This window comes from Rhinolophus ferrumequinum, chromosome 22 (assembly GCF_004115265.2).
Source record: "Rhinolophus ferrumequinum isolate MPI-CBG mRhiFer1 chromosome 22, mRhiFer1_v1.p, whole genome shotgun sequence".
Lineage (NCBI taxonomy): Eukaryota > Metazoa > Chordata > Mammalia > Chiroptera > Rhinolophidae > Rhinolophus > Rhinolophus ferrumequinum.
The window spans coordinates 2,725,409-2,749,084 of NC_046305.1; the positions used below are offsets into that span (position 1 = coordinate 2,725,409).

At 54.3% G+C, this 23,676-nt stretch overlaps 1 protein-coding gene across 6 annotated transcripts in view; it reads left to right on the forward strand.

The window, feature by feature from the left end:
* C22H1orf226 (chromosome 22 C1orf226 homolog) overlaps positions 1-23,676 on the forward strand; it is a 126,672-nt gene that overhangs the window by 42,888 nt on the left and 60,108 nt on the right. For 2 of the 6 annotated variants that reach the window (XM_033092415.1, XM_033092416.1), the window contains exon 1: positions 3,195-3,327. The exons of the other annotated variants lie outside the window; for them this stretch is intronic. In XM_033092415.1, the coding sequence (XP_032948306.1) occupies positions 3,322-3,327 (6 nt within the window). In that variant the 5' untranslated portion in view covers positions 3,195-3,321. Of the gene's footprint in view, positions 1-3,194; positions 3,328-23,676 lie in introns of those variants that run through there. 6 annotated transcript variants of the gene reach the window in all.

Sequence of the window (23,676 nt, forward strand, 5' to 3'; positions counted from 1 at the left end):
GCCCTCTTCTGTGCGTGCTCCCGTCACACCGCACACGGCTCCCGCAGCGGTCAGTGTGGGGCCTGCTTCCCATGGCATAGTGGCGTGATTTCTCCACGGCGGCCACTCAGCGGTGGTGCTGGTCGGTGGCCGTGAACGGTAGGCTGGTGACTAGGAAAAGGCCACACTCCCCTCCGACACAGCCCCTGTCTGGTATTGTCAACTCTTCCAGAAATGCCTCTCAGAGAAGACAAACATGAAATGGCCCTGATGGTCTTGGGAGGACTCCAAGACTGGGTGGCCTGGTGGCTTTGCGGGCAGCACCGCATGGCGAGTGTCTCCTGTGTCCTCACAGGCTTTAGGCCACCGCACAAGCCCTTCTGACACTGAGCCACGTACTTTATCTTCTTGGGGAGGCTCTGTGCAGGGGTCACCTTGTCACTTTATCTAAGTGTCCCTAAGTGTTCCCCTCAGCGTCATTGGCTCCTTTGTCATCGATTGTTTCCCTTCTCTTCCCAAGTCGGCAAGTCTCCCTGTGAACAGACTGGGTTGGACCACAAGCCTCTCATTATTGCACACAGATGGCCCTTTTCCTCTCGTGCCGTAACAAGTTATGGCAAACACGGCGGCTTTAAGCAGCAGCTTATTATTTCACAGTTCTGGAGGTCAGAGTATGACACAGGGCTAAACTCAAGGGGTCAGCAAGGCTGCTCTCCCTCCTGGCCTCCGGGGACCATTGAGCCCCCACTTCTCCAGCGTCCCGAGGCCTCAATTTTTGGGCCCTTGGCCCCCCTGCCCCCGCCACCCTCACAGTGGCCATGACCTCAGCCGACCTCTGCTCTGGCTCTCCTGTCCCTGCAGCCTCAGGAGTCAGGATCGTCCCCCAGCTCAAGGTCCTCAGTTTACTCACACCTGCAGAGTCCCTTTTGTCATGTCAGTAGCATGTTCACAGGTTGTGGCGAGGATGTCACCATGAGTGATTACTCTCTGACCACAGTGGATTAGAGTGAGTTCTCATCCTGTCCCTCTGTTTGGTAGCCCAGCGACCTTGGACAAGTCCTTCCCCTCGGTCTCTCTTTAACCGCCGGCCAGTCTGGGCCATCTTCTTGGCAGGTGTATGTTTCAGGTGCACGCGAGTGATACACCTGAGCCAGGCGCCCTGCACTCTCTAAGGCGTGTGCAGCAGGCAGGGGCAGCGGGCTTAGAAAACCACAAACGTGAGCAACTAGAGATGCCAGATTCATGTGCTGGTTACACCTGCTCACTGTTAGGAGGCGTCTTACCTCCTGAGCACTGTTTGCGCTCAGGTGCAGGTACCGCGGTCGCGTGGGGCTGCCCCGCCCCGTCTGGCCCCTTGCACAGCCCACTGGATGCTGGGGTCTCTTTGAAGCCACCAGCGCTCACCTGTCACAGTAGGTGTGAAGCAGGTCAGCTCCCAGCTGTGCACTCACCAGCCTCTGGGGACCCATTGCTCATGTCCCTGCCTGGGAACGGGTTGCCCTGAGCAGCCACTCCTTGTTCTGGTGACTTTTGCGGATTAAGGCATAAGTACATGACAGAATATTTATGCCTTGAACCATCTATGAGGACAACCCAGTGGCCTGCAGGACATCGTCACTGCCCTGTCCCTCACCACTGCCGACACCCCAGACCTTTTCATCATCTCCAACATAAGCCTATCAAACAGTAACTGTCCCCACGCCGCCTTCTGTCTCTGCGAGTTCGCTTCTTCTCGGTTCCTCACCTCTGTGGAGTCTCTCACAGCATTTGTCCTGTGTCTCGCTTATGTCGCTGAGCGTGATGTTTCAAGAACCGTCCATATTGGGGTGTATATCCAGTTTCATTCCTTTTTATGGCTGGCTAGTCTTCTGTGACATTCTGCACTCAGCTCATTCTACAGTGTGTGGCTCTTCCTTTGGGACCAAAGCAGCGTGTTGCAGGCAGGGGTGCACAGCTGTGGGTCGAAGTGTGGTTGACACCCCCGGAGGGAGCCTGGGAGCCAGCTGAGGGGCCTGCTCGTCAGTTACGTGGTGTGTCAGCAGTTACGTCAGTTTTCATGTCCGTTACAGTCATCTAATCTTAGTGTCCAGTAACTCCACGAAGAGCAGGTATCCTCCCTGTTTTCAGAAAAAGGGCACTGGCATGAAATGACTTGCTCAGATGGATACAGTATTTCTGTCCATAGCAGCGGTAACCAGACGAGCAGAGCTGCTGTCCTGTGCCATTTACTGCTTCCGGTTCTGTGCACAGGGCTTCATGTCACCTGATCCATGTGGTGTGAATGGCACCCCATTTCACAGATGAGGAAATTGTGGCACAGACAGTTCAGGAACTTGGCGTAGGTCACAGAGCTGGCAAGTGAGATCTGGGGTTCAGTCCAGAGTTCACAACTGGGATGGAGCCCACGCAGGGCTGTGGTCTGCTTGCCCCTGGCTCAGAGACCCCCGAGAACGTGCCGACGGCTGCCCAGGCAGCGGCATCTGTGTTCCCGACGGTGCCTCCCTCCAGTCTGGGAACACTGCCAGCACTAGATGTAAATAAGGCCGGCACTTGATTTTCATAAACTTCATGTAGAGTCTGAGGCTGGTATTCTCTGTGAGACACCCCCTTCGGATGTCCCACAGGTACCTTAAGTTCATTATGTCGAGAACCGAATTCATTTCCACGGCCTCCTGCTGGCTCTGAACCCTTGGCCCTGTGTTTTTCTTCTGATGGCTCCTCGTCTCACTGAAGGGATCGTGTCCTGTGGGAGCCTGAGCGGGGGACCTCGAGGTGCCACAGGCTTCTCTCTCAGCAGCTGCACATCAGTCACCTCACGGACTTTGCTCCTAAGAGTTTCTCAGGTGTGTGTCCCCGTCCCTACCTGGGCAGGCCCATGTCATCCTCCACGTGGCCCTGCAGACTGCAGTGCACCCTCGGCCTGTCCCCCTGCCCCGCCCCCCCCACCATGCTGCTGCCTGGCTCGTGTGTCTGACGGCGTCTGCTTTGGGCTGTTTGGGGATGGTTCATCCCTTCCAGGCTGGAGTCTGAGCTCTGGGCAAGGCACGGGGGGTTCCGTGGGGTCCCAGGCCTCCTGTGCTCAGTGCCCTGCATGTCCTGGGGCCCCCGTGCCTGGGAAGCACCCCCTTCTCAGTGTGGCCCAAGTCTGTGTCCTCAGCTATCCTCACGAGTCTTTGGACTTTCTTCCCTTCTAGAAGCTTCCCTCTAGAGACCTGTTTCTGCGTTTATCACGTAGGCGATGATAACAGACAGAAGACAGGCTCCGAGCCTCCAGAAAGGGCCTCCTTTGGATGGTGTGGAGAACGGCTCCTTACTGAGCAGCAGGCATATGGCGCTGAGGTCATGAGGGTGGGTCACGTTGGCTGGGTTCAGTCCTGGAGCCTAGGCCAGGCCTGCTTTGGGCCGGGTTGTCGCCACCCAGAGATTCCCTCCCACTTGGGGCGTGGGGCCTGGCAGCCTTCTAAGCACGGACTTGGAGGGCAAAATACACAGTGGGTTCTCCCGGCCGGGTTCCTGAGGGAAGGATGGAGGGGACGGCCGAGCAGGACGCTTGCGTGGCTCCAGGCCAGGCTCTGCCTTTCCTGCCCAGGACCCACCGAGCCAGGGCCCCTTGTCCTTTGTCCTCAGCACCTGCCGCCTTCTGACATCCTCCCTCCCCCAGGTTTCTCTTTCACAGAAATCCTTTCTTCAAACCGGATTCAATCTCTGCGTTGGCTTGCACATCTGGTCTTTGTTTAGCAGGATGACACTTAGTTTAAATAAGAGTTTGGCTGCCTTTTAACTAAACAACTGTGCCCTGCTGAGGGGACCAGGAGGGCGTCAGTAGCCAGATTGTTTATTGAAAGAGCTCGTACTGATTTATGATTTTCACTTAGATCCTTTCCCAGACACCCCTGCGTTTAATGCACGGCTGGGCACTCAGCTAAGAATCCGGCTCCCTCGCCCCTGCACACAGGGCCCTGTACGCACGTGACGTGGGTCCCTCCGACCTCACAGAGCTGGAGGGCTCCTCCCAGCCTGGTCACTGATCCTGGGCAGCGTGAGGCCAGTCACCCCTCTGCTCTAAAACCTTCAGCAAGTCCCCATCTCCTGGGAATGAAACACGTAGTTCTCAGGGGGCTGGCGGGGCCTCCCCAGCCTGGCTTCTCTGTGCCTGTCATTTCCATCATTGCACAATTCTATGGCCAAACTGACTTTCTTCCTTTTTTTAATATTTTTTATATTTTTAGAAAAATAAGCTTTTTTTTTTTCTTTCTAAATTTTATTGGGGAAGATTGGGGAACAGTGTGTTTCTCCAGGGCCCATCAGCTCCAAGTTATTGTCCTTCGATCTAGTTGTGGAGGGCACAGCTCAGCTCCAAGTCCAGTCACCGTTTTCAATCTTTAGTTGCAGGGGACGCAGCCTACCATCCCATGCGGGAATTGAACCCGGGACCTTGTTGTTGAGAGCTTGCACTGTAGCCAGCTGAGCCATCCGACCGCCCCAGAAAAATAACCTTTTTAAAAGAAGTGTTCAACTGACAGAGTTGTCTGACAGAGTTGTTGCTAAGGTAGACAGAGTTCTGTTCAGCCCACACCCCTTTCCCCCTTCTTGACGTCTCACCCGTGCTGTGGCACATTTGTTACAGTTGAGGAAGCCAGGTTGATACGTTCTTAGTACCCAAACCCACACTTTGCACAGCTGTCCTTCGCTGTTCCCGGGTCCTGTGTAATACACCACGTGACTCCCAGTCCTCACATCTCCGCCAGCTCCCCTTCCTGTGGTGGTTTCCCAGGTGACCTGACCACTCTGACGGGCACCCATCATCGTGTAGACTGACCCTCAGGTGCGGTTTGTTGGCTGTTTTTCTCCTGTCCAGAGTGGGACTGTGTGTTTCGCGGAGGACGAGCAGATGGGTGACGCCCTTCTCAGCATCACATCACGTCATCAGTGTGCCTGACGCTGCTGGTGCCGACCTGGCGCACGTGATGTGTGTGCCAAGCTCTTCTTTCTCCTTCCATACCGTCCTCTTGGGAAGACGGGCACGCTCTGTGGCCGTAGGATTTGGGGTCGAAGGAAACACAAAACTTTATGCAAATTCTGGAGAGAATGCATGCATAGCACCTCCCTTCTCTGGAGTCAGATTTTAATTCTGAACCTTGGCTGACACCTCCTGTCTCCTCTTCCAGGAGACCCTGAGGTTCTCGGGCTATTTCCCACACCCCCAGGATTATGCCCAAAAGGGCTGAGCGTGATGGTGAGCTGCTGCCTGGCGGCCAGAAAAGCAAAGTCTTTCCTCCTCCTCCTCCTTTCACAGTTGCGTTTCCACCTGTTTATTTATGTATGTATTTGCAGACGTGAATGTATGTATGTATTACAGCATCAAGATAGGGCAGTCCCGCCGGACTGGGTGTGTGTCCAGCTCTGTGCATTCAAGCCCTCAGCGAATCACACTGAGCTGAGGTCTGGCTGGTACCTGCCATCCTGCACGTCCTGGGCTCTTGGCTCTGAGATGAGGAGCCGTCCCCACAGACGAGCTTAAGGCCTGTGACGTGTTCCCACAGGGCACCAAATTATTTTTAAATAATAACTTCTCTTTTCTTTAATATAAAGCCTGATTCACATTTATTGTATAAAAGCTTTTAAAAAGAAGAAGAAAAGAAAACAGGACTTCCCAGTACCCCATGGCCAGAAGTAGCCGCTGGAAAGCCTTCAGCATCTGTCTTCTAGGCTGTAATTTTAGCAGAAATGGAATATTTTTAACAAAAATGAGATCTTGCCGTGGAGAAGCTTTTGTAATCTTTCTTTTTCACTTAATACTTTATAAGATCACTTTGTGACATTAAGTAATTCCCTCCAGCATTGTGCTTAATGGCTGAATATATTTACATTCTATTAAGTGGATGTAGCATAATTGATTTAAGCAGCCCTGTTGTGTGATACTGAGCTTGTTCCCGTTTTCTCACAGCTCTGTCAGCACTGGATACATTCGGAATTATCCCCTCAGAACTCATTATTCAATGGGATTGTTGCGTTTGAAGGGTGTAGAATTCTAAGGCTTTTGATACATATGTTGCCAAATGGCCTTGGCGCAGATGTGGAGCAGTCTGAGTGTCAGGTGTGCGGGGTCCTGTGGGTGCCCCTCCCTTCTGCAGAGGTGTGTACAGACCCGTGAAGGCGCTGGATTAGAGGACGCTGGGGACAGTTCGCAGAAGCACAGGTCACTGGCCAACAGGGCACATTCCTGCCGTGCGGCTGCGGCAGGCGTCCAGGCCCACACCCACCTGGCTGCTGCCGTCAGACATTTGAAACTCCCCGGGGTCCGAGCTGCCAGGTGATGTGCGGGGCAGATGCCAGGCTGTGTGCCAGGGCCTGATTTGGATGCACTCGTGCAGCTGTGTGCTGATTGGAAATGAGAAAGCGTTTGGAGGTGTTCCCAGGACCACATAACTGTGGTGGTGTGACATTGTGTTGTCAGCGTCCCTGATGTGCCGCTCTTGCTGTGGGAGAGCAAGCAGCGGCCTGAAGCCAGGCCCAGGCTAGACTGTCCTGTCTGCCTGGGGGAGCCGGGCTGCCTCGCAGGTCCTGGGCCTCAGCAGGACGGGCCTCTGGGCTCTGGCCAGCGGGAGTCCCAGAGAAAGGTGCTCTATGCATAAGCAAATGGTGCTTTGGAACTGCTGGGGACCAGCTGGGGGGCGGACTCAGTATGCAGTGCCTCCGACTCATTGTGAGAGCCGGGTCTCCTGTTTTTCTGCGGCTACAGCTGGGCCATGCGCAGTGTGATCACCGGCCGCATCCCAGAGCTCGATGGTGTTCTTGTTCGCGTCCCTTCGAGGCCTGGGCCACTTGCTTTAGCGAAACGGGCTTTTCAGGGAGCAGGGGCAGCACTCAGGTTTGTCACACGGCCCAAGCCCCAACTCTCACTCGCCGGGAACGGCCAGAGCGGCTTCAGCTGGGGCACAAGAGAGTGATGGGCTGGTTACCGTCAGTGTTCGGGGAAAGCGACGGAGGTGGGTGAACACGGCGTCGCGATCACAGGCGTCCTCAGACTCCGTGACAGACATTCCCGTTTCCTTCCAACTGTGAGCGCTAGGATGGTATTAACGTTCTGTGAGTATCTTCCACAAATGCAGTTTGGATTTGCATCATAGGATGTGTGCTGTGATGTCTTTATCGTGTCATTTTACCTTACGACGGAAGGGCTCAGAACGGTCTTTTCATGTTGAACATTTTAACTATGAATACGCAGAGTGTGTCAGTAGAGCCGCCGCTGTAGAAAGCCGAAACAGCATCCCTGTCGAGGCAGCCTCCATCTAGTCGAAACATGGAACAAGTTTACGGCCCTCAGAACTTCTGCTTGTGATTTAGTCTGGATAAACTGGGGTATTTCTGTCAGTGGTCTGTTAATTCTTATTTAAGCGAGTTTTCTGTAATTCAGATGCAAAAGAACCCACCGTTGCATAGTCAGATTTCTCATCCTTAGAGAACTGGACTGCACACCGTGTTTCAACAAGTGTCCATTCAGTCAGCAGGTATCCGTCTCCGACCACATTCTGGGCTCTGGGGACGGGTGGGCGAGTATCTCTTCTCATGGACCTTGCGTTCACGTAGGGAAGACCAACCACAGTTCCGCTGTATAATAACCGAGGTAATGTCAGCTGCTGGTAAGTCCTGTGAGGACACACGGGGTGAAGGACCCTATAGTGGTGGGGCTGGGGGGAGGTGGGCCACTTCCGTGGGCTGAGCAGCCCTCTGGAGGACGTGGCGTCTGAGCACAGCCTCAGAGCTGACCAGGAAGCAGCCTCGCTGAGACCGGTTGGTGGCTGAGGGCTCCGGGGACGGGGGCGGGCAGGAATAAGAATGGAAATGAGTTCACGTGGGTGTCGTGGGTGGTGACCTGGCCTGAGTGAGGTCGGAGAGGAGGGCAGGCCCAGGTCCTGGAGGGTGGGCCTCCAGCGCTTCCCACTGATTAAAACCCAGGCCTGTAAATTGGCAGCTACTGAGATTTTGTGACCTTTACTTTTTGTAGGTGACATTACAAGAATCATGTGACTTTTACAGCACCCGCCCTCTGGCCCTTCCTACAGGACCTGCCTCACCCGCCTTTCCCATGGTGGCCCCTCAGATGCCTGCTCCCCGGTTGGTCACTCGCTAACTCTCTCCTCTCTGAACACATTTTCTTGACCTGAGAACTTCAGGAATTGGAAAAATCCTGGTGCTGAGGAGGGCAATAAAAGGGGGTGAGAGCCTGGGGCGAGCAGCGTCCATTCCCCGCAGCGAGGGGTCCTCCTCCTGCTCTTTCTTGGGGAGTTCAATGAGGGGGGCCTGAGCTGGGAGCCCTCTCGCAGAACCTGGCAGTTGTTCCCCACCTACAGCGGGCCCGCCTGTGTGGGCCGTTTGCAGCGGCTCTCCTCCTGGCCTCCGTCTGATTTTCCCTTAGCGTTTCCCTGGCCCCGCATGCCGACCACACTTTCCCAGGACCCACCGCGCTCAGGGCGGGCGGCCCCGAGTGAGTGGCGGGCACGGCTCTGGGGCTCTCCTGGCCTGGCCCTGTGCCAGGCTGACTGGCGTCCTCCCAGGCTCTTCCTCACCCTTCTCTGAGCACTTTTCCTGGGCTCCGTCCTGCTTTCTGCAGAACACACGCTGGTGCCGCAGCCCCCTGGGCAGCTCCCCAGGCCCTCCGTGTCCTCTCCACAGCCCAGGCCTGCTCCTGGCTCAGCGGAGGTGAAGTGGGAGAGGGGCCCCCGTCCCCACACTCCCAGGGTGTGTTCTTGGACTTCCTGAGTTGCTTGAGGATCTGTGTTTGGGCTGGCAGAGGAAGATAAGGGATTCCAGAAATTCTTGCTGCTTTCTCCCAGATGGCTGCGAAATTCCCTTCTTCCTCCTCCCCCACTAAGGAGGGGGGAGGGGGACAAGAGGAAGGGGAGCCTGGCTGATCCTGTAATCAACCTTTGTGTTTGTCACTGACTTTGCTCTGACACCCTCTGGTCAGGATGATTTATTGGCCCATTAATTATAATAATGGTAATAACGATTACTGCAGCACTGCGGTTACCCCATTCACGTAGCGTCAGCAGTGCCCCGATCACTCAGAACAGAGATCAGAGGCCCCTGGCGTGTGGCTGGTGCCCAGCTAACGGGAGCACTGCTGCTCAGATAGGGGGTGACTGTCCCCATGAAATGAAGGGCGTTGTTTGGGGTTTTCTGTCAGCGACTGCATCTCCATCTTCAGTCTCCCAACCCTCTGCCCTGGATTACTCAGGTGGTCTAAGGCCAGAGGCTCACATGTTGTGGTCCCCAGACCTGGGGACGCAGGGTCTCAGGTCCCACCCAAGACCTGCTGGCCCGGAAACTGGGGTTGGGGCCCAGGAGTAAGCCTCCAGGCGATTCTGGTGTGTGTCCAGTCTGAGAACTGCTGGTCTGGGCCGTCCACCTGACCTGTGAGGTTTTTCAGGATGTGCCTCAGACACCAGCGTGAAAGCTTCGCTGTTAAGCTGCTTCTGTTGAACGCAAGGGGCCTCAGAGGAGTGTGAGGTTTTGTCCTGTGATGAGCTGTGGGAAAGGAAGGCCCTTTGAGCGTAAGACCTGGTAACGCAGGCTTGGGTTGAGTTGCGATGATTAGCGAAAGGGCCGTTGGGTTTGCAAATTCAGAGCAAGGGACACAAGTGGCACTTGTGTTAGGGAACCAGGCCCAGGGGTGTGGGCTGCTGAGAAGCAACCCTGGGAGAGCTAAGTGGGAATGGCCCGGGGCTCAGGGAGCTGGACCAGCACTCAGGCTGAGCAGAGGGAGGAGAGCGCGTTCCCGGAGAGCTACCTACCTGGGCCTCCTTTTCCTCTCTGCCGCTTCCTACATGTTGGTCTGCTTTGCTGAATAGCAGCCCAAAGACCGACTTCTCTCGACTTCCATCTGCATTCAGCTGCGTTGTCTGTTCCCTTCCCTGACAAGTCCCTGGGAAACCTCTGATTGCAGAGGGGCCAGGGAAAGGGGCACCTCTCAGAAGTGAGGCCGATCTGTTCTGTTTCTTCCTGACCCTTTTCCCAAAGCTCTTCTTTCTCACCGCTGCCCCCATCCTGTAATATCGTAAGATTCTAGTTTCCATTTCTAGATGGATGTTTCTTTCGTTCTTTTTCATTAAGAGATCATCTTCCCATCTGAGCTATTGGCAAGTATTTGCAAGAAGGTCTGAGGCAAAGCTGCCAGCCTGCTGGGGGAGGCACCCACAGGGCTGCCCGGCTCCGCTCCGCAGGGGTGCAGCTGGCACGTCAGCGAGGGCTGTACAGGCACACGGTGCACACGCAGCCCCCAGCACAGCCTCCAACACGCGTGCCAGCGGGTCTGCCTGTGGCCACCTCCACTCCCTTCTCCACCTGCATCTGTTGCTGAAACGTGACTTCCCAGCAACGTGACTTCCCAGCATTGCCTCCACACCTCCCAGGCCCTGCATGTCCCATTTCCCCGGGAAAATGAAGCACCTTCTCCACGGCACCTTCTCTCCTTCAGTGGGCAGACGGATCGGTTGGCAGGCTGCTCAGCCCGACCCAGCCCGCGGACTGCGAGAGCCTGCTGCTCTGCCTGTACGTTTGGCTCACCGAGGACAGGCCCCCAGACTGAACGAAGCAGGGCAACTGTGCCCCTTTGTTTCGAGAGCTTTTCTCAAGGGCACTGCAGCCTCTATTTCCTTGTGAAGCTCTGTGTGTGTGCAGAGGTCTCTGGAAACTTTCAAGGCGTGTCCTCGGTTCCAAAGGGGAAGTGAAAATGGTCTTCTTTCTGAAGCAATCTCACAGATGATCAAAAGAGGCATATCACATGTGTGCGGTGGGGCTGGTGAGATCTGTGTGCTCACCGTGGTCCAGGCCCATGGGTCTGAGACAGTCTCATCGACAGCTCTTGGCCGATCTTGGGGCCTGGGCTGGAGAGACACGAGGGCGGTGGGGGGATGGGAATTCTTTGAGAAGTGTGACTTCTTTTTACCCGGGGACAGGCATTTGTAATGGGGTTGAGACATTCAGGTCTGGAAAAGTGAGCCTGTGGGAGCTGGAGTCTCATTCCAGCGTTATCTTGGGGGCCTGGCCAGCGGCTGCCTGGCTGTGTTGCCCGCTCGGTGCCAGGAGGCTTGTCTGCACTGGAATTGCTCGTGTCTAGTAGAGGAATTGCCAGAGCTGGTATTCTCTAAACTGGCTGCCGCTCAGTAGTTCTGAACTCTTTGTCAAATTTGCCTCCTCCCTGGTTGAAGTGGGTGCTGGGGGGTACTAGAAGGTTCTCTGAGGAGGAAATGAGTGGTTAGTATGGTGCCTGGCACGTAGTAACTTCCGGAAGTGGCAGCTGCCATTAGGGTAGCAGTATTGGTGATCGCTAACATTAATGCCCGAGTTACTGTTTCTCTCCACAGCGCGAAGCTGGTGCCCCAGCTTTCCTGCCTCACAAGCGCCTTGTGCTCACAGCACTCACCACTTTGTCCTTTGGTCGCCACTGGACTTGCTGTCTGTCTGGGACCTGTGTGCCCCGGTCCTTGGAAACACTGTCATGCTTACATGACACCCCTGTGCGTGTAGCGCCCGGCACACAGGACGGGCTCAGTGTATCCATGTTGAGTGTGTGAATGAATAAACTCCTCCAACGGACTTTTCTTTTCCAATTTGTCTCAGACTGCATGTTCCTCTACTCCTCAAGTGTCATCCTGGCCGTCACGCAGATGGGCACCTACCTGAACCCTCCCGCTTCCCCTGTGACCATGATGTGACCGCCACCGTTTCCTTTCCTTTTGTCATGCGCCCTCTCGTTTTGAAACGCTGCTCACCTTTCCCGGGCCTGCTCCCTGTTCCAGTCCTTCTGTCTCCACGCTGCGTCCCATCCACTCCGGCCGGATCCGCCCCAGTCCTTCAGTCCTGTTACTCTAGCCCATAAGCCCTCGTTGGTTTTGGATTGGGTTTTGCTGATAGTTCGATCTGTCCAGCTCAATGGTCAGCTTCTTGACAGCAGCCCCATGCGACCCACTGTGTCTGTGCGCCGAGGTCAGACCAGGGACACGAGGTGAGCTGTCGTCAGAATAAGGAGTGAATAGACGGCTGGGCTAAAGCAGTATGAGGTCAGACTGTGTTTGCGGAGGGGGCCCGATGGTGTGTGAGTCGGGCTTAGAGGCCAGCTGTCAGCACCCACGTATGAAGATTTGGGCTGCCTACGCTCTGCCCAGTTCTGATCCTGCGTTTCCCCGGCAGCTCTTGTCCTGAGTGGCCCTTCAGGGTGTCCTCTAAGCATTCCCCTGCACTCGTGGTATTTCGGTCTTTGTCACGGAGCGGAGCCTGGCTCTTGTTTGGTCGTGCTGCAGTGTCACAGGACTGAGGTGTGGGGAGGACCTGAGTCGTCTCTCAGGCTTACGGTCCTGTCGTCTGGCTTGGGTGCTGGACCTTCTCTTTCTGTACTCTGGATTATTTTTATACTGTATGAAGCATTCACATGTCTTTAAAGATTTGAGGGAAAATGTGGTAAATTGAAAATCCGTCACCTGCCTGTGGGGAGGAAGTCAACCTATTTGGTGGTAATAATGGAAAGGGGGATGGCAAATGGGAGCATTGAGGCCACCCGGGCTTCCTTCACCCCGTGCCCCATTCATTCTTCAGCAGGTTGCTTGGTACCAAGCTTTTCTGTGTTGGACTGTGATCAGTTCATTCACTCAGCATATCTGGGGCCTCAGTGTAGCAGAGAACTCCGTGTGTTATAGCGATTTCAGGAGGGGCAGTGCACAGCACATAGTAGGTGCTTTGTGACTGCCTGGGATGAATGATGAATGCACACGGAAAACATGCCATGCAGGATTGTCCAGACGGGTCTGGGGCTGCAGTGAAGCAGCAGTGTGAGGATGGGGACGAGGGGAACAGGACAGAAGGAAGGAGGCCTGTCCCCACTGGGGGAGACAAGGGAGAATGGAAACAATGCAACATAGTATTCCATGGTGATAGATACATAGTTTTCCATGGTGATAGATACATAGTTTTCCATGGTGATAGATACATAGTATTCCATGGTGATAGATACATAGTTTTCCATGGTGATAGATACATTGTATTCCATGGTGATAGATACATAGTATTCCATGGTGATAGATACATCGTATTCCATGATGATAGATACCTTTGTAAGGAATAGTAAATTTTATAGCATGGTGGAGGAGACAAGTGGGGATAGACACAATTCAGCATAGTATTCTATGGTACTAGAGACCTAAGGGCTGCCTGGGAGAGCAGACTGGCTGAATTTAGCCAGGGCTGGTCAGTAAACCGGAGTAGATGAATCCAGGGCAGAGGGGCTGGAGGCCCCAAGACCTTTGTCCCTCTTCTTTCTTTTCACGCCCAACCCTTTTGCTGGTTCAGGCAGCAGCTTTTCATTTCCAACTGTAACTAGATGAGAAATTGCAAAGAATGGTTAAAATAGTTTACTGGTGATTCTCCTTTCATCTTCCCATTCCATTGTGGGTTAGTAAGGCCACGTCCTGCGTGTTCATTTACTGGCAAGTGCACAGGACACACGTTTTTCAGGGCAGAGTACATGTCTTTGAGTAATAATTAACTGCTAATGGCATTGTCCTGGGTGCTGTATAGTAAATAATGAAGAAATACTCGGTCTCTCTTCAATGAGTTTTCAGGCCAGTGTAAAGACCACACACAGGCAAACCTGAAAGGTGGTGTTTTGACTGAATAGAAGCAGAAACAAAGGGGGGAAATCCTGCTGGTTTTGTGTTGTGTTTAATTGCATGATGGTATCATTTCCCTTGGATTTCTTCTTGTCCGGTGGAGGGTGCCGGAAAGGGAAGGTGTCCTACCGTCTTGGGGTTTGTGCCTTGTCTCCCCAGCTAGATAGTAAGCTTCTGGAAGAGTGTGGGGGGGCGGTGATCATGTTTGTCCCTCAGCACAATGTCCTGTGAGTAGAGCCACTCAGCAAATAGGGATGGATGACGAACTGCAGCAAAGACACGCCCACAGCTGCTCCCAGGTGTCTTGCTGCGTCATCACCGGTAGGTTCCAGCCCCCTGTGTCACCAGGTCCCCCACCTCAGTTCGAATGCATTTGGCCATCGGATCTGCTAGAGTCTGCTTCTGGAATTCTGTGGAACCTGAAGCAGGAGGGGGCTGGATGGAGGCTTCACCCTCCTCATAGAGTCTTACATAGATGTCCTGTGATGGTGGGCGGAGAGCACAGCACGTCCGTGGGCGCTGCTGCCACGTGCTGGCTGCTTCTGCACATGCCCATGTGGTAGCTAACGCCCAAACCCCTGCGAGGGGCAATGCGTGGCGTGACCCCCGTTTGCTGAGTGTGAACGGCACACTGACAGAGCTGGCCGGAGCTTGTGTCCCCCAGCCTGTCCCCCGCCCTTCTGGGAGGAGTCCAGGGAGGGGCAGCACGAGCTTTGAGTGGTGGTATGCTTTCTCTAAACAAGAAGCATCCTGGAAACTGGAACTCCTGGAAACCCCTTTCTGATCCTGGAGAACAGAGCGTGGGTTGCCTGTGACGTGTGATGTGTGTGTGTGAATCCTTGCAAATTCTCCTGCAGGGCCAGTGAGCTCGGATAAACCACCAACCTTAAAAGCCAGCCCCTAGCCACACCTTTGCTGAGGTACAATTGAATAGACTGGTTTTAACATTTAAGAAATTTGTAGCTAAAACACATAACTCTGGGTTGCAGGACAATTGCAGTAGACTGGCCTAATTGCTTGATTTACCCACTTGAAATGAAGAACTGTGACTTCTGTATGCAAATGAAAGTTAAGTGGGAAGCATGTTAGGGCTTTGGCCCTGGAGTCCCGAGGGTGGCTGACGCAGTTGGCTTGTGAGAGGAGGCAGTGGCTGCAGTAGAAGCCACATGTCTGTACACAGAGCCGGTGGGCACTGGGGGCGCGTCACCATGTGGGATCTTAGGAAACCCGGTTCGTGTCCTCGGCTTCAGTTCTTCCATCTGTGAATTGGGAGAAAAATATTCTTGGTCCTTGCTGTCCCTTTCCCAGTGCCCCTCTGGACGGGGGCTGCCTGTGGTCCCGACGGGAAAGCCTGCCTCTGAGTGTGTGTACCCAGGGAGCTGCTTGTGACTGTTTGGTGGTTTCCACCCTGGTGGCCTTTCTGTGACTCATTCCACCAGGCCTAGAATTCAGCTTTCCAATCCTTTCCCAGAAGGTCACTCCTGTTTGATGACACAGAAAGAACACTGAGCCATGCCACCTCCCCTCCCACAAGGCTGTGCATGTTCTGAGGCGTGGAGAGGGGCTCCCTGGGACTCTGCAGGCTGTGGCTACCCCCTTGTCCTGGGCCCACGCAAAGAGGTTGAGCAGAGCTTTGGCCCAAGGGCCGTGTGTGTGTGTGTGTGTGTGTGTGTGTGTGTGTGTGTGTGGTCCTGCGGCCTGGCCCTGGGGCAACAGGCTTTTCTGCAGAGAGCTTTGAAGCACAGGGTTTCTGTTGTGTCTTCCTGGCCCTCCAGCCCCTGGGGCTCAGAAAGTGCTGAACTTGGTTTTGAGTGAAGTTCAGAGTGACAGCACCCCTGAGGAATTCTTGGAGTGGGGATGACTTTTGGAGGGTCAGGAGTTCCCCACAGAAAATTCCATCTGTCTCAGGGCTTGAGCTGCTCTGTTCACTCTGTCCTGAGCTGGAAGGAACTGGGGAGTCAGGCCACATTAATAGAGATGCTGTACGCAGAACAAGGGAGGTGAGAACCCATGCCCTGGGCACAAGCTATCAGACCACAGCTGGAACAATTGGGATGAGCTCAGAACAGCACTTTTCCAGTGGGATGTGGACGCACTGGAATGGATTCACGAATTGACGAGCCCACTCTGGTCTGTGGGGATGGCTGGGAGACAGGGGCTCTAATCTGGAAAGGGCAGAACTCAGGTTTGGACTGCGTTTTCATATCTGAAAGGCTGTCCTGGGCGCCCATGTGTGGTCTAGGACGTCCTCCTCACGTTGGAACCACAGAACTCCTGTGCGGAGCCTTTAAGGAGGGAGATTCTGTCCAATATGATGAAGAAAGAATTTTGTTTTGGGGTATAGTTTTACCGTTTTTTCTTTAACCATCAAAGTGATATATTCATTGTAGAGCATTTGAAGAGGAGAGAAAAATCCATGAAATACCTGTAATGCCCTATTCAGAAGCAGCCACCGTTAGCATTTGGCTCGTTATCTTCTAGTATTTTTGTGAATTTTCATTTTCTTTACAAAGTTGAAATCATACTGCATAAACAATTTGAATCTTAATTTTTAAGTAACATTGCAGGTGAAACATTCAACCTTACATTTAATAACTTGGGGTAAACATACTATTATAGCGGTTTCATAATATTCTATCCTGAAGAAACGATGTGATGGGATTTCATCGAACATTTCCTATAACGTGGGCCGTTCAGTTTATTTCCTAGTTTGTGCTTTTATAGTAAACATCATTATGCATAAATCTTTGCATGTGTTTCGGATTATTTGCTTGGGTTAGGTTCTTAGAAATGAAGCTGTCAGGTCAAAGTATAGGAACAGGATTAAACTATTGATACATATTGTTACATGGTTCATAGAAATGTTATACCAGTTTATACTCAGTATCAGTTCAGGTGCTTTTGTTGCAAGTGATCACAAAACTTAATCTCAAGTCCCTTGAGTTTAAAAGTCTTATGTCGTCGCAGTGAGGGCCCCAGAAGGACAGATCTCTGTCCTCTGGTGCAGAACTGGACAGGGGTTTGGTCAGACGTGCAGGAAGCACAGAGTGTGAGCACGTGCAGACCTGACTCGGGGTGTGGCTTCTTCCTCACCCGCTGCCACCATAGGCCTGGCTCGCGTCGCTGCCCCCTGACCCCTTATATCCTATGGGGACGCTCGCCCTCCTCCAGCCCAACTCCTGGGTGATGCAGACACCGCTGTCACCTGCCGGAGGGGCACATAGGAGTTTTATGACCCGGTTTATTGTCCACGTACCCCCTCCTCCGTTCCTGCCTCACAGTGGGGCTTCCTTCAGGCCCCGGGCTGGCCCTGGCCCTCAGACCGTCCCATGGTGGCGCGCTCCGTCAGCCACATCCCCGTGTTTTTAATCACCTTCCAGATTCCAGCTCACGTGTCTCTGCTTCCAATTTTTGTCCATGTTTTCATTGGGAGACTGAAGAGCTAGTCAGATGATGGAGGGTGTGAAACGGCTTGTGTGTGTGTTCCCTCTGCCTGGCAGGGGTGGCTGGGTAGGGGACCCCCGGGCGTGGTGCTGAGGGGACAGTGGGAGCCGAGAGGGGCTCCGTGGCCTCCGGCCCCTTTGGCGTCACCGTGAGCATGGCTGCTTTGAGCACGTCTGTGTTGGTATCTTGCCATGTGCAGCTTTCCATCTGTGCAGCTGCTCGCAGCTATTGGGGTGTTTGCAGAAAGGAGTGGGATGGGGGAATGTAGATGGCAAGGCCACACTTCTCCCCTTCCTGGAAATCATTATGAATCTGAACCACGGGCTGTTGGTGCTGCCGTTACGTGGAGAGTGGCTGTGGGCGCCTGGATGGGTGGGGTGAGGGGCACTGGGCAGCTTCAGACGGAGCTGCTAACATTTACCCCAGATTTTGCCGGGTTGGATAAGAAGATACCTGGATTCCATGCACGCGTAAACCTCCACGAGGCTGAGTGACACGGGCACCGAAACTGGTCCCTAATACTTTACTCACACGAGTGCACTGCGGGCGTCGTGTTGTTTGTTAGACAGCTGGTCCGGAGGCGACACGGCCGATGCCTGGACCCCTGTGGCTGAGGGGCGCAGAGCCCCGAGTGCCCGGCGGGAGCTGGGAACACTGTCGTTTACTGAGCTTTCCCTGACTCCTGTGGGTTAGGCTGGCGCCTGCATACGCCTTCCCTCATTCCTTCTCACAATTCCGGAATCAGTTTGAATTTTATTTTAGGGGTTTTTAAGAAGTCTCTGGAATGTGGTTTAGGCGTGTGGAGGGGGCTGACTCGTGCTCCGTGACTGCAGGACGAAGCATTTAACACGTGCTCGGCCCCCCCGCCCCCCCACCATGCCACTGTTTTCTTTGGCAGAGGGTAGCTTTTGAGTGGGTGGGGACCAGAGAAATGCACTTAAGAAAGATGCTCTTGAAAATGGGATTCAGAGTTCCAGGGTTCTCTCGCTGTCTCTCAGCGTGCTGTGTGCTGCCTCCCCCAGGCTCCCACTTGTGTTTTTCCTTCAGAACAAGACTTCTCCAGGGAGTAGTTGGGCGTCATCGCTGTCAGTCTCTTCCCGAAGGAAGGCTGTAGGTGTGTGAGAAGGCGACTGGCAGGGAATTACAGGGGTGGGCACTGGCGCCGTCTTGTAGGAGGTCTGCTCTGCGGGTGGGGCAGCCCCCCTGCAGACGACCTGGCTCTTGGGGACCTTTGGGTGGCTCTGTATTCCTCTTAGAAGTCTCCGCGTACTATTGTCATGGCCAGTTTCTCCCCCACTTTGAGTCGATCACGTCCGACTGTGTGACCTGCGTGTTAGCCAGGGGTCAGGGGTCAGCTGTGTCCTTTTGGTCACCTCAGGGCCTGTACTCATCGTGGTCACGTGAGACCACTGCGAGGGGCCAGGACCGCTGCTTACATTCTAAAAGGCAGATGATCTAAAGCCTCGTGGAGGGAGTGTCACTGGGCACGGAACCCAGCGGGCAGGGAGGGGGCGTGCCTGGGCGTGGAGCCACCGAGGGTCTTTATTCAGGGCATCAGGAAAAGGACACGGACGGACAGAGGCATTTGAAGCCTATTTCCTTAAAAGAAAAGAAACGGTGTCGTGTTTTCCTGACTCCTAATTTGCCGGAGATTTGACTGCTGTGGGTTGGTCGCGTGGATCTAAGGGGGGTGGGGGTGCTCGGGCCGCAGATGAGTTCTCCAGCATGGGACACACAGCCCGGAGGCCTGAACAGCAGGCGTCACGTCACGCAGTCTGGAGGCTGGATGTCCCAGCCAGCATGTTGCCAGGCCAGTCTCTTGTCCTGGCTTGGAGGCAGCCTCCTTCTCACTCTGTCCCCACTCTGTCCTCACGCTCCTGGGTCTCTTCCCGTAAGGACACAGCCCTGCTGGATGAGGCTCCACCCCCACCGCGGCCTCATCCGCCTCCTCGCCTCCCTCCACACACAGCCGCATGGAGGCCGGGGCCACAGATCAGCCCACAGGGCCTTGCTGTCACTGGACAGGTTTCGGACACCTCACTGGGGGCGCACAGCCACACCCGTTCATGTGGACAGCGCATGCGGCTGCCTCTGCTCCACGGGAGAGCTGAGTGTGGTGACATGCTGTCCTGCGAAGCCTGAGGTGTCTGCTGTGTGGCCTTGTACAGAAAGGGTGCACCGGCCCTGACATTGGCTGAGCCTCGTTCTGTGAGAGAAGGGTGTTGTCAGGTTCTGTATCACAGTGGTTTTTACTGACACACAGGTCGGCATTCTTTTTAGTGTTTACAAATCAAACAGGAGAGGGGGAATTGCCCCATGGCCGAGGGGCCCTGCGAAGTGGCTGGCACACATCGGGGTCCCCAGAAAGGGCAGCTGGGATCAGAAACCTTGCTGTGTGACCACGGCAATTTACTTCGTGTCTCTGAGCCTGTGAAGTGGAGATTAGCTGAGCTGCGTCATGACCTTGAATGGAGGCCGGGAGCGCCCTGTGCATCGGGGTGGCCATGTGCGTGGGTCGGTTACTCGGCGCCCATCTGTGCGTGCAGCTGCGACTCGCGCCTCGGACACCACCCTGCGGGTGGTGCTGACGGCCGCTGGGGAAAGCGGTTGCCAGCAGGGTCTTTACGGCGTGTCAGGTGTGCTGCTGAAAAGGAGCCGCTCTATGCAGCCACCTGGTTCGCGTGGACGGGGTCTGGGGCCCTTTCCCAGGGTGTCCTGGCACAGCGCCCTGCTCTGTTCTCGCTGGGCAGCAGAAACTGGGAGGTCCTGGCATGGAGCAGAGCCGCAGTGGCCTCAGGACACTCGTCAGATGACTGTGTGCCCACTGGACACCTCTGCTTTCCTACCTCGTGTGCACACGTCCTGAAGGGGCAGCAGGACCGGGAGACCCAGGTCAGGAAGCGGCGACAGAGCTGCTCATGCCACTGTGGACACGCGTATCCATTCCCCGTCATTCCGTCACTCAGTTTCCTCGTCGTGTGTACTTTCCAGGGTCGTGGGGAGGAGTGGAAGACACACGGCTGACAGCGTGTCAGGGCATGTAGGTCCGAGGGCCACGTACTTCGTGCGTGTCAGGCCTGCCTTCTCCCACTGAGACCAGCATGGCTGCTGCCAGCCCTTAGCTCAGCCCGTCATCTGCAGGAGCGCCTGCAGCCAGATGTCATCGGTCCCCCAGCCCAAGCCCGGACCCACCTTCCCGGGGATGCTGGCCACCCAGAAGCGCTGACTCAGCTGGTTCCCTTGGGACCGCTCCCCACCTTGCATTTTCTTAATTGCTTCATGAAGCCTTGAGAGGAGAGTCACGTCTACTCTCTTTCATTCCCAAATGCTTTTAATGGTGCCTGGCACATGCATGTGCTGGCAAAATACTGAATTGGGTGGATTCCAATTCGATCAAACCATCGCTTGTCGAGCCCCTGCCTCAGGGTTCCAGCCACATCTCTGCTGACGTTTCGGACTGTGTTGTGGCCCCCCGAGCACTGTCAATGGTCAGCAGCGTCCCTGCGCTCTGTGCACTGGGTGCCAGTAGACCGCCCTCCAATGATGATAACCAGAAATGTCACAGACATTGCTGCGTGTCCCTGAAGCACACGTCAGCCTGGTCAAGAGCCACTGCTATGTTCTGGACCCTTGGGCAGCTGAGAGCTGAGCACGCTGTCCCCACCCTGGAGGCTGCTCCGGGGTCGGTGTGTGATGCGTTCATTCACTGCATCTGCTCAGCTCCCTTTCCGGCTGCACCACCGGAGAACGGCGCCGCTGAGGCCATATTCGTCATCCTCTGTTAGCATGCGTCAAATACACGCAAGCAGAAGTCACCTTGTCCCCGCCACCTTCTGTCTGTCTCCTCACGGCTGGCTCGGCCGTGACTGAGAGCCTTTCTCTGGAAATTATTTCTTTCAGGCCCTTGACTGTCACGTCTCTGTGCTTTCCGAGGCAGCATCTCTGTGAAGTCTTGCTGTCCACGAGGACGTCACTACAGAGCTCCGTGGAGTGCCAGCTTCACCTTCTCTGGCCAGACCTGTTTATGCCCCTTGCAGTTCCTTGGAGATAACTGTCCACTGAGGCCCCGGCCGGGCTCCCTGGGGCACCACACCTCGCTGCCTGCGGAGTGGGGTGTCCGATCATTGGACGGTAGGGGCAGTGCTGTTCCCAGGTTGTTCCGGGACACAGCCCTCCTCTTGCACTGGCTGCCTGTGATGAACGAGGGAGCACAGGTTTCTCTTCCAGGTACTGACTTCATTTCCTGTGGGTGCACCCAGGACAGGGAATGGTGGGTCATATGCTGGTCTTATTTTCAGTTCTTTGAGGAACCTTCATGCTGCTTTCCACAGAGGCTGCACCAGTTTACTTTCCCACAAACACTCACTGAACCCCTTTTTTTACATCCTCGCCAACACTTAACTCTTTTTTCTGTTTTGTTTTTAGTAATAGCCATCTGACAGGTGTAAGGTGACATCTCACTGTGGGTTTGCTTTCTGTTTCCTGACGACTAGTGACAGTGAGGCCCTTTTCTTGTACCTGCTGGCCAGCTATGTGTCCTCTTTGGAGAAATGTCTGTTCAGAGTCACTGCCCATTTTTAATTGGATTATTTTTTTCTATTGAATTTTATGAGTTCTTTATATATTTTGGATATTAGCCCCTTACCAGATGGTTTGCAAACATTTTCTCCCAATTCCTAGGTTGCCTTTTTACTTGTTGATGATTTCCTTTGCTGTGCAATTTTATAGATTGATGGAGTCCCATTTGTTTGCTTATTTGTTTGTTTGTTTTTGCTTTTGTTGCCTAAGCTTTTGGTGTCATAGCTAAAAAAATCATTGCCAAAGCCAATATCTAGGACTTTTTTCCCTAATTTTTTCTTCTTGGACTTTTATACTTTCAGGTCTTGTAGTTAAGTCTTTAATCTATTTTCAGTTGATTTTTGTGTGGGGGGTAAGATAAGGGTCCAGTTTTATTCCTTTGCATGTGTCTGTCTGGTTTTCCTGGATGGACAGCCTTAGTGAAGAGAGTGTTGTGTCCTCATCATGTATTCCTGACACCCTTGTTGAAAATTAGCTGACCACATCTGTTTGGGTTTATTTCTGGGCTCTCTGTTCTGTTCCATTGGTCTGTGTGTCTCCTTTTATGCTGGTTCCATCCTGTTTCGATGACTGTAACTTTCTAATATAGTTTGAAATCAGGAAGTGTGATGTCTCTAGCTTTGTTGTTCTTTCTCAAGATTGCAGTGACTCTTGGGGTCGCTTGTGGTTGCCTATGAATTTTAGAGTTGTTTTTCCTGCTTCTGTGAATGTCTGGCTTCTGGACTCTCCACGGCGTGGTCCACAGTACAGTGGGCAGTGGTGACAAGCTCAGCTGTGCGCGGCAGTGCTAGTTGTTGGGTGATCCTGGAAACTGTCCCTCGAAAGTCTGTTCCATGACTACGTTGAGTTCGAGTGACCTGCTGCGAATTCTGGCTCCGTGTAACTGTCTGTGACTCTGCTGGGTGATGTGGGCGGAGTGGGGGCTGTGTCTGAGGGCTTCAGGCCAGGCTGGCTGCCTCCCTCCCAACTTTGAGGCATCTAGGACCAGCTGGGGGTCTGGAGCTACCTGAAAACCCTGGCGTGTTTCCTTAGAAAGGACCTGAATTTCCGGTCATGACCGCTTGTGTGCCATGCATACTCCAGGTCCTGGCCCGCTTCCTGCAGCAGCCCGGGCTGCAAGGACAGCTGCCCTTCCTGTGTCAGATCTTCCTGCTCTGACAACCAGCCCTTTGTCTTGCTCCTTGAGCCTGGTGGTAGTTGTCCTGGGAGTTGCCTGCTAGGAATTTCTGCATTTAGGGAGGTGACCCTCCCGCTGATCCTCTGTGGGCATTTTTGCTGACAGGTCACTATGGCTGCAGGTGCCGTACTCCAGACGCTGAGACTTTCCACTTTCACTTGGGTCACGTGCTTTGAGGAAAGAGGGATGTGCCCCCCGCCCTCTGCGTCCCCAACTTCCTGTCGTCACTGTTGAATCTGGGTGACATTCAATGTCCCTTCTGCAGTCATACCTGACTAATTGGATTGGTTTTAAATTCTCCTCTGGATGAATTACGAGCTTTCCTGACTTTGGTCAGGTTGCCTGGAGTGAGGCCCAGCTGGCAGGTGTGGTGCCAGCTCCCCGGGCAGGGGCCTGTGCGGCGTGTTTTACTGCTGACCCCTGTGCTCCCTGGGAAATACCACGCCCGGAGCCCTGGGGCCGGCGCTGCCACCACCTGCACGGCTCTCAATGGCCTCCTTGTCCTGGGCAGGGAGGCCTGACGCACAGCCAGCCTTCCTCCTGCGTTAGAACCTTGGCCATGGACGTAACTCCACTTGTGTCATCTCATTTTCTCCATTCAAGCCTGTCTGGTGGTCTCTGTGTAAGATCCAAACGCCAGCGCTGAGCAGGCCTCGCTGTGCAAGGGGGGCCTGGTCCTGCCGGACCCAAGGCTTCTTGGCGGGTGCGGCACACACAGTCAGAAGCGGTGCCGAGGGTACGGATGGGCTGGAGCGCCTCTCCTGTGTCTCCTGGCTTTGCTGCCCGTCCCTGTGGCGTCCGTTGTTCGTTAGCTCATTTTTTCAGTGCACA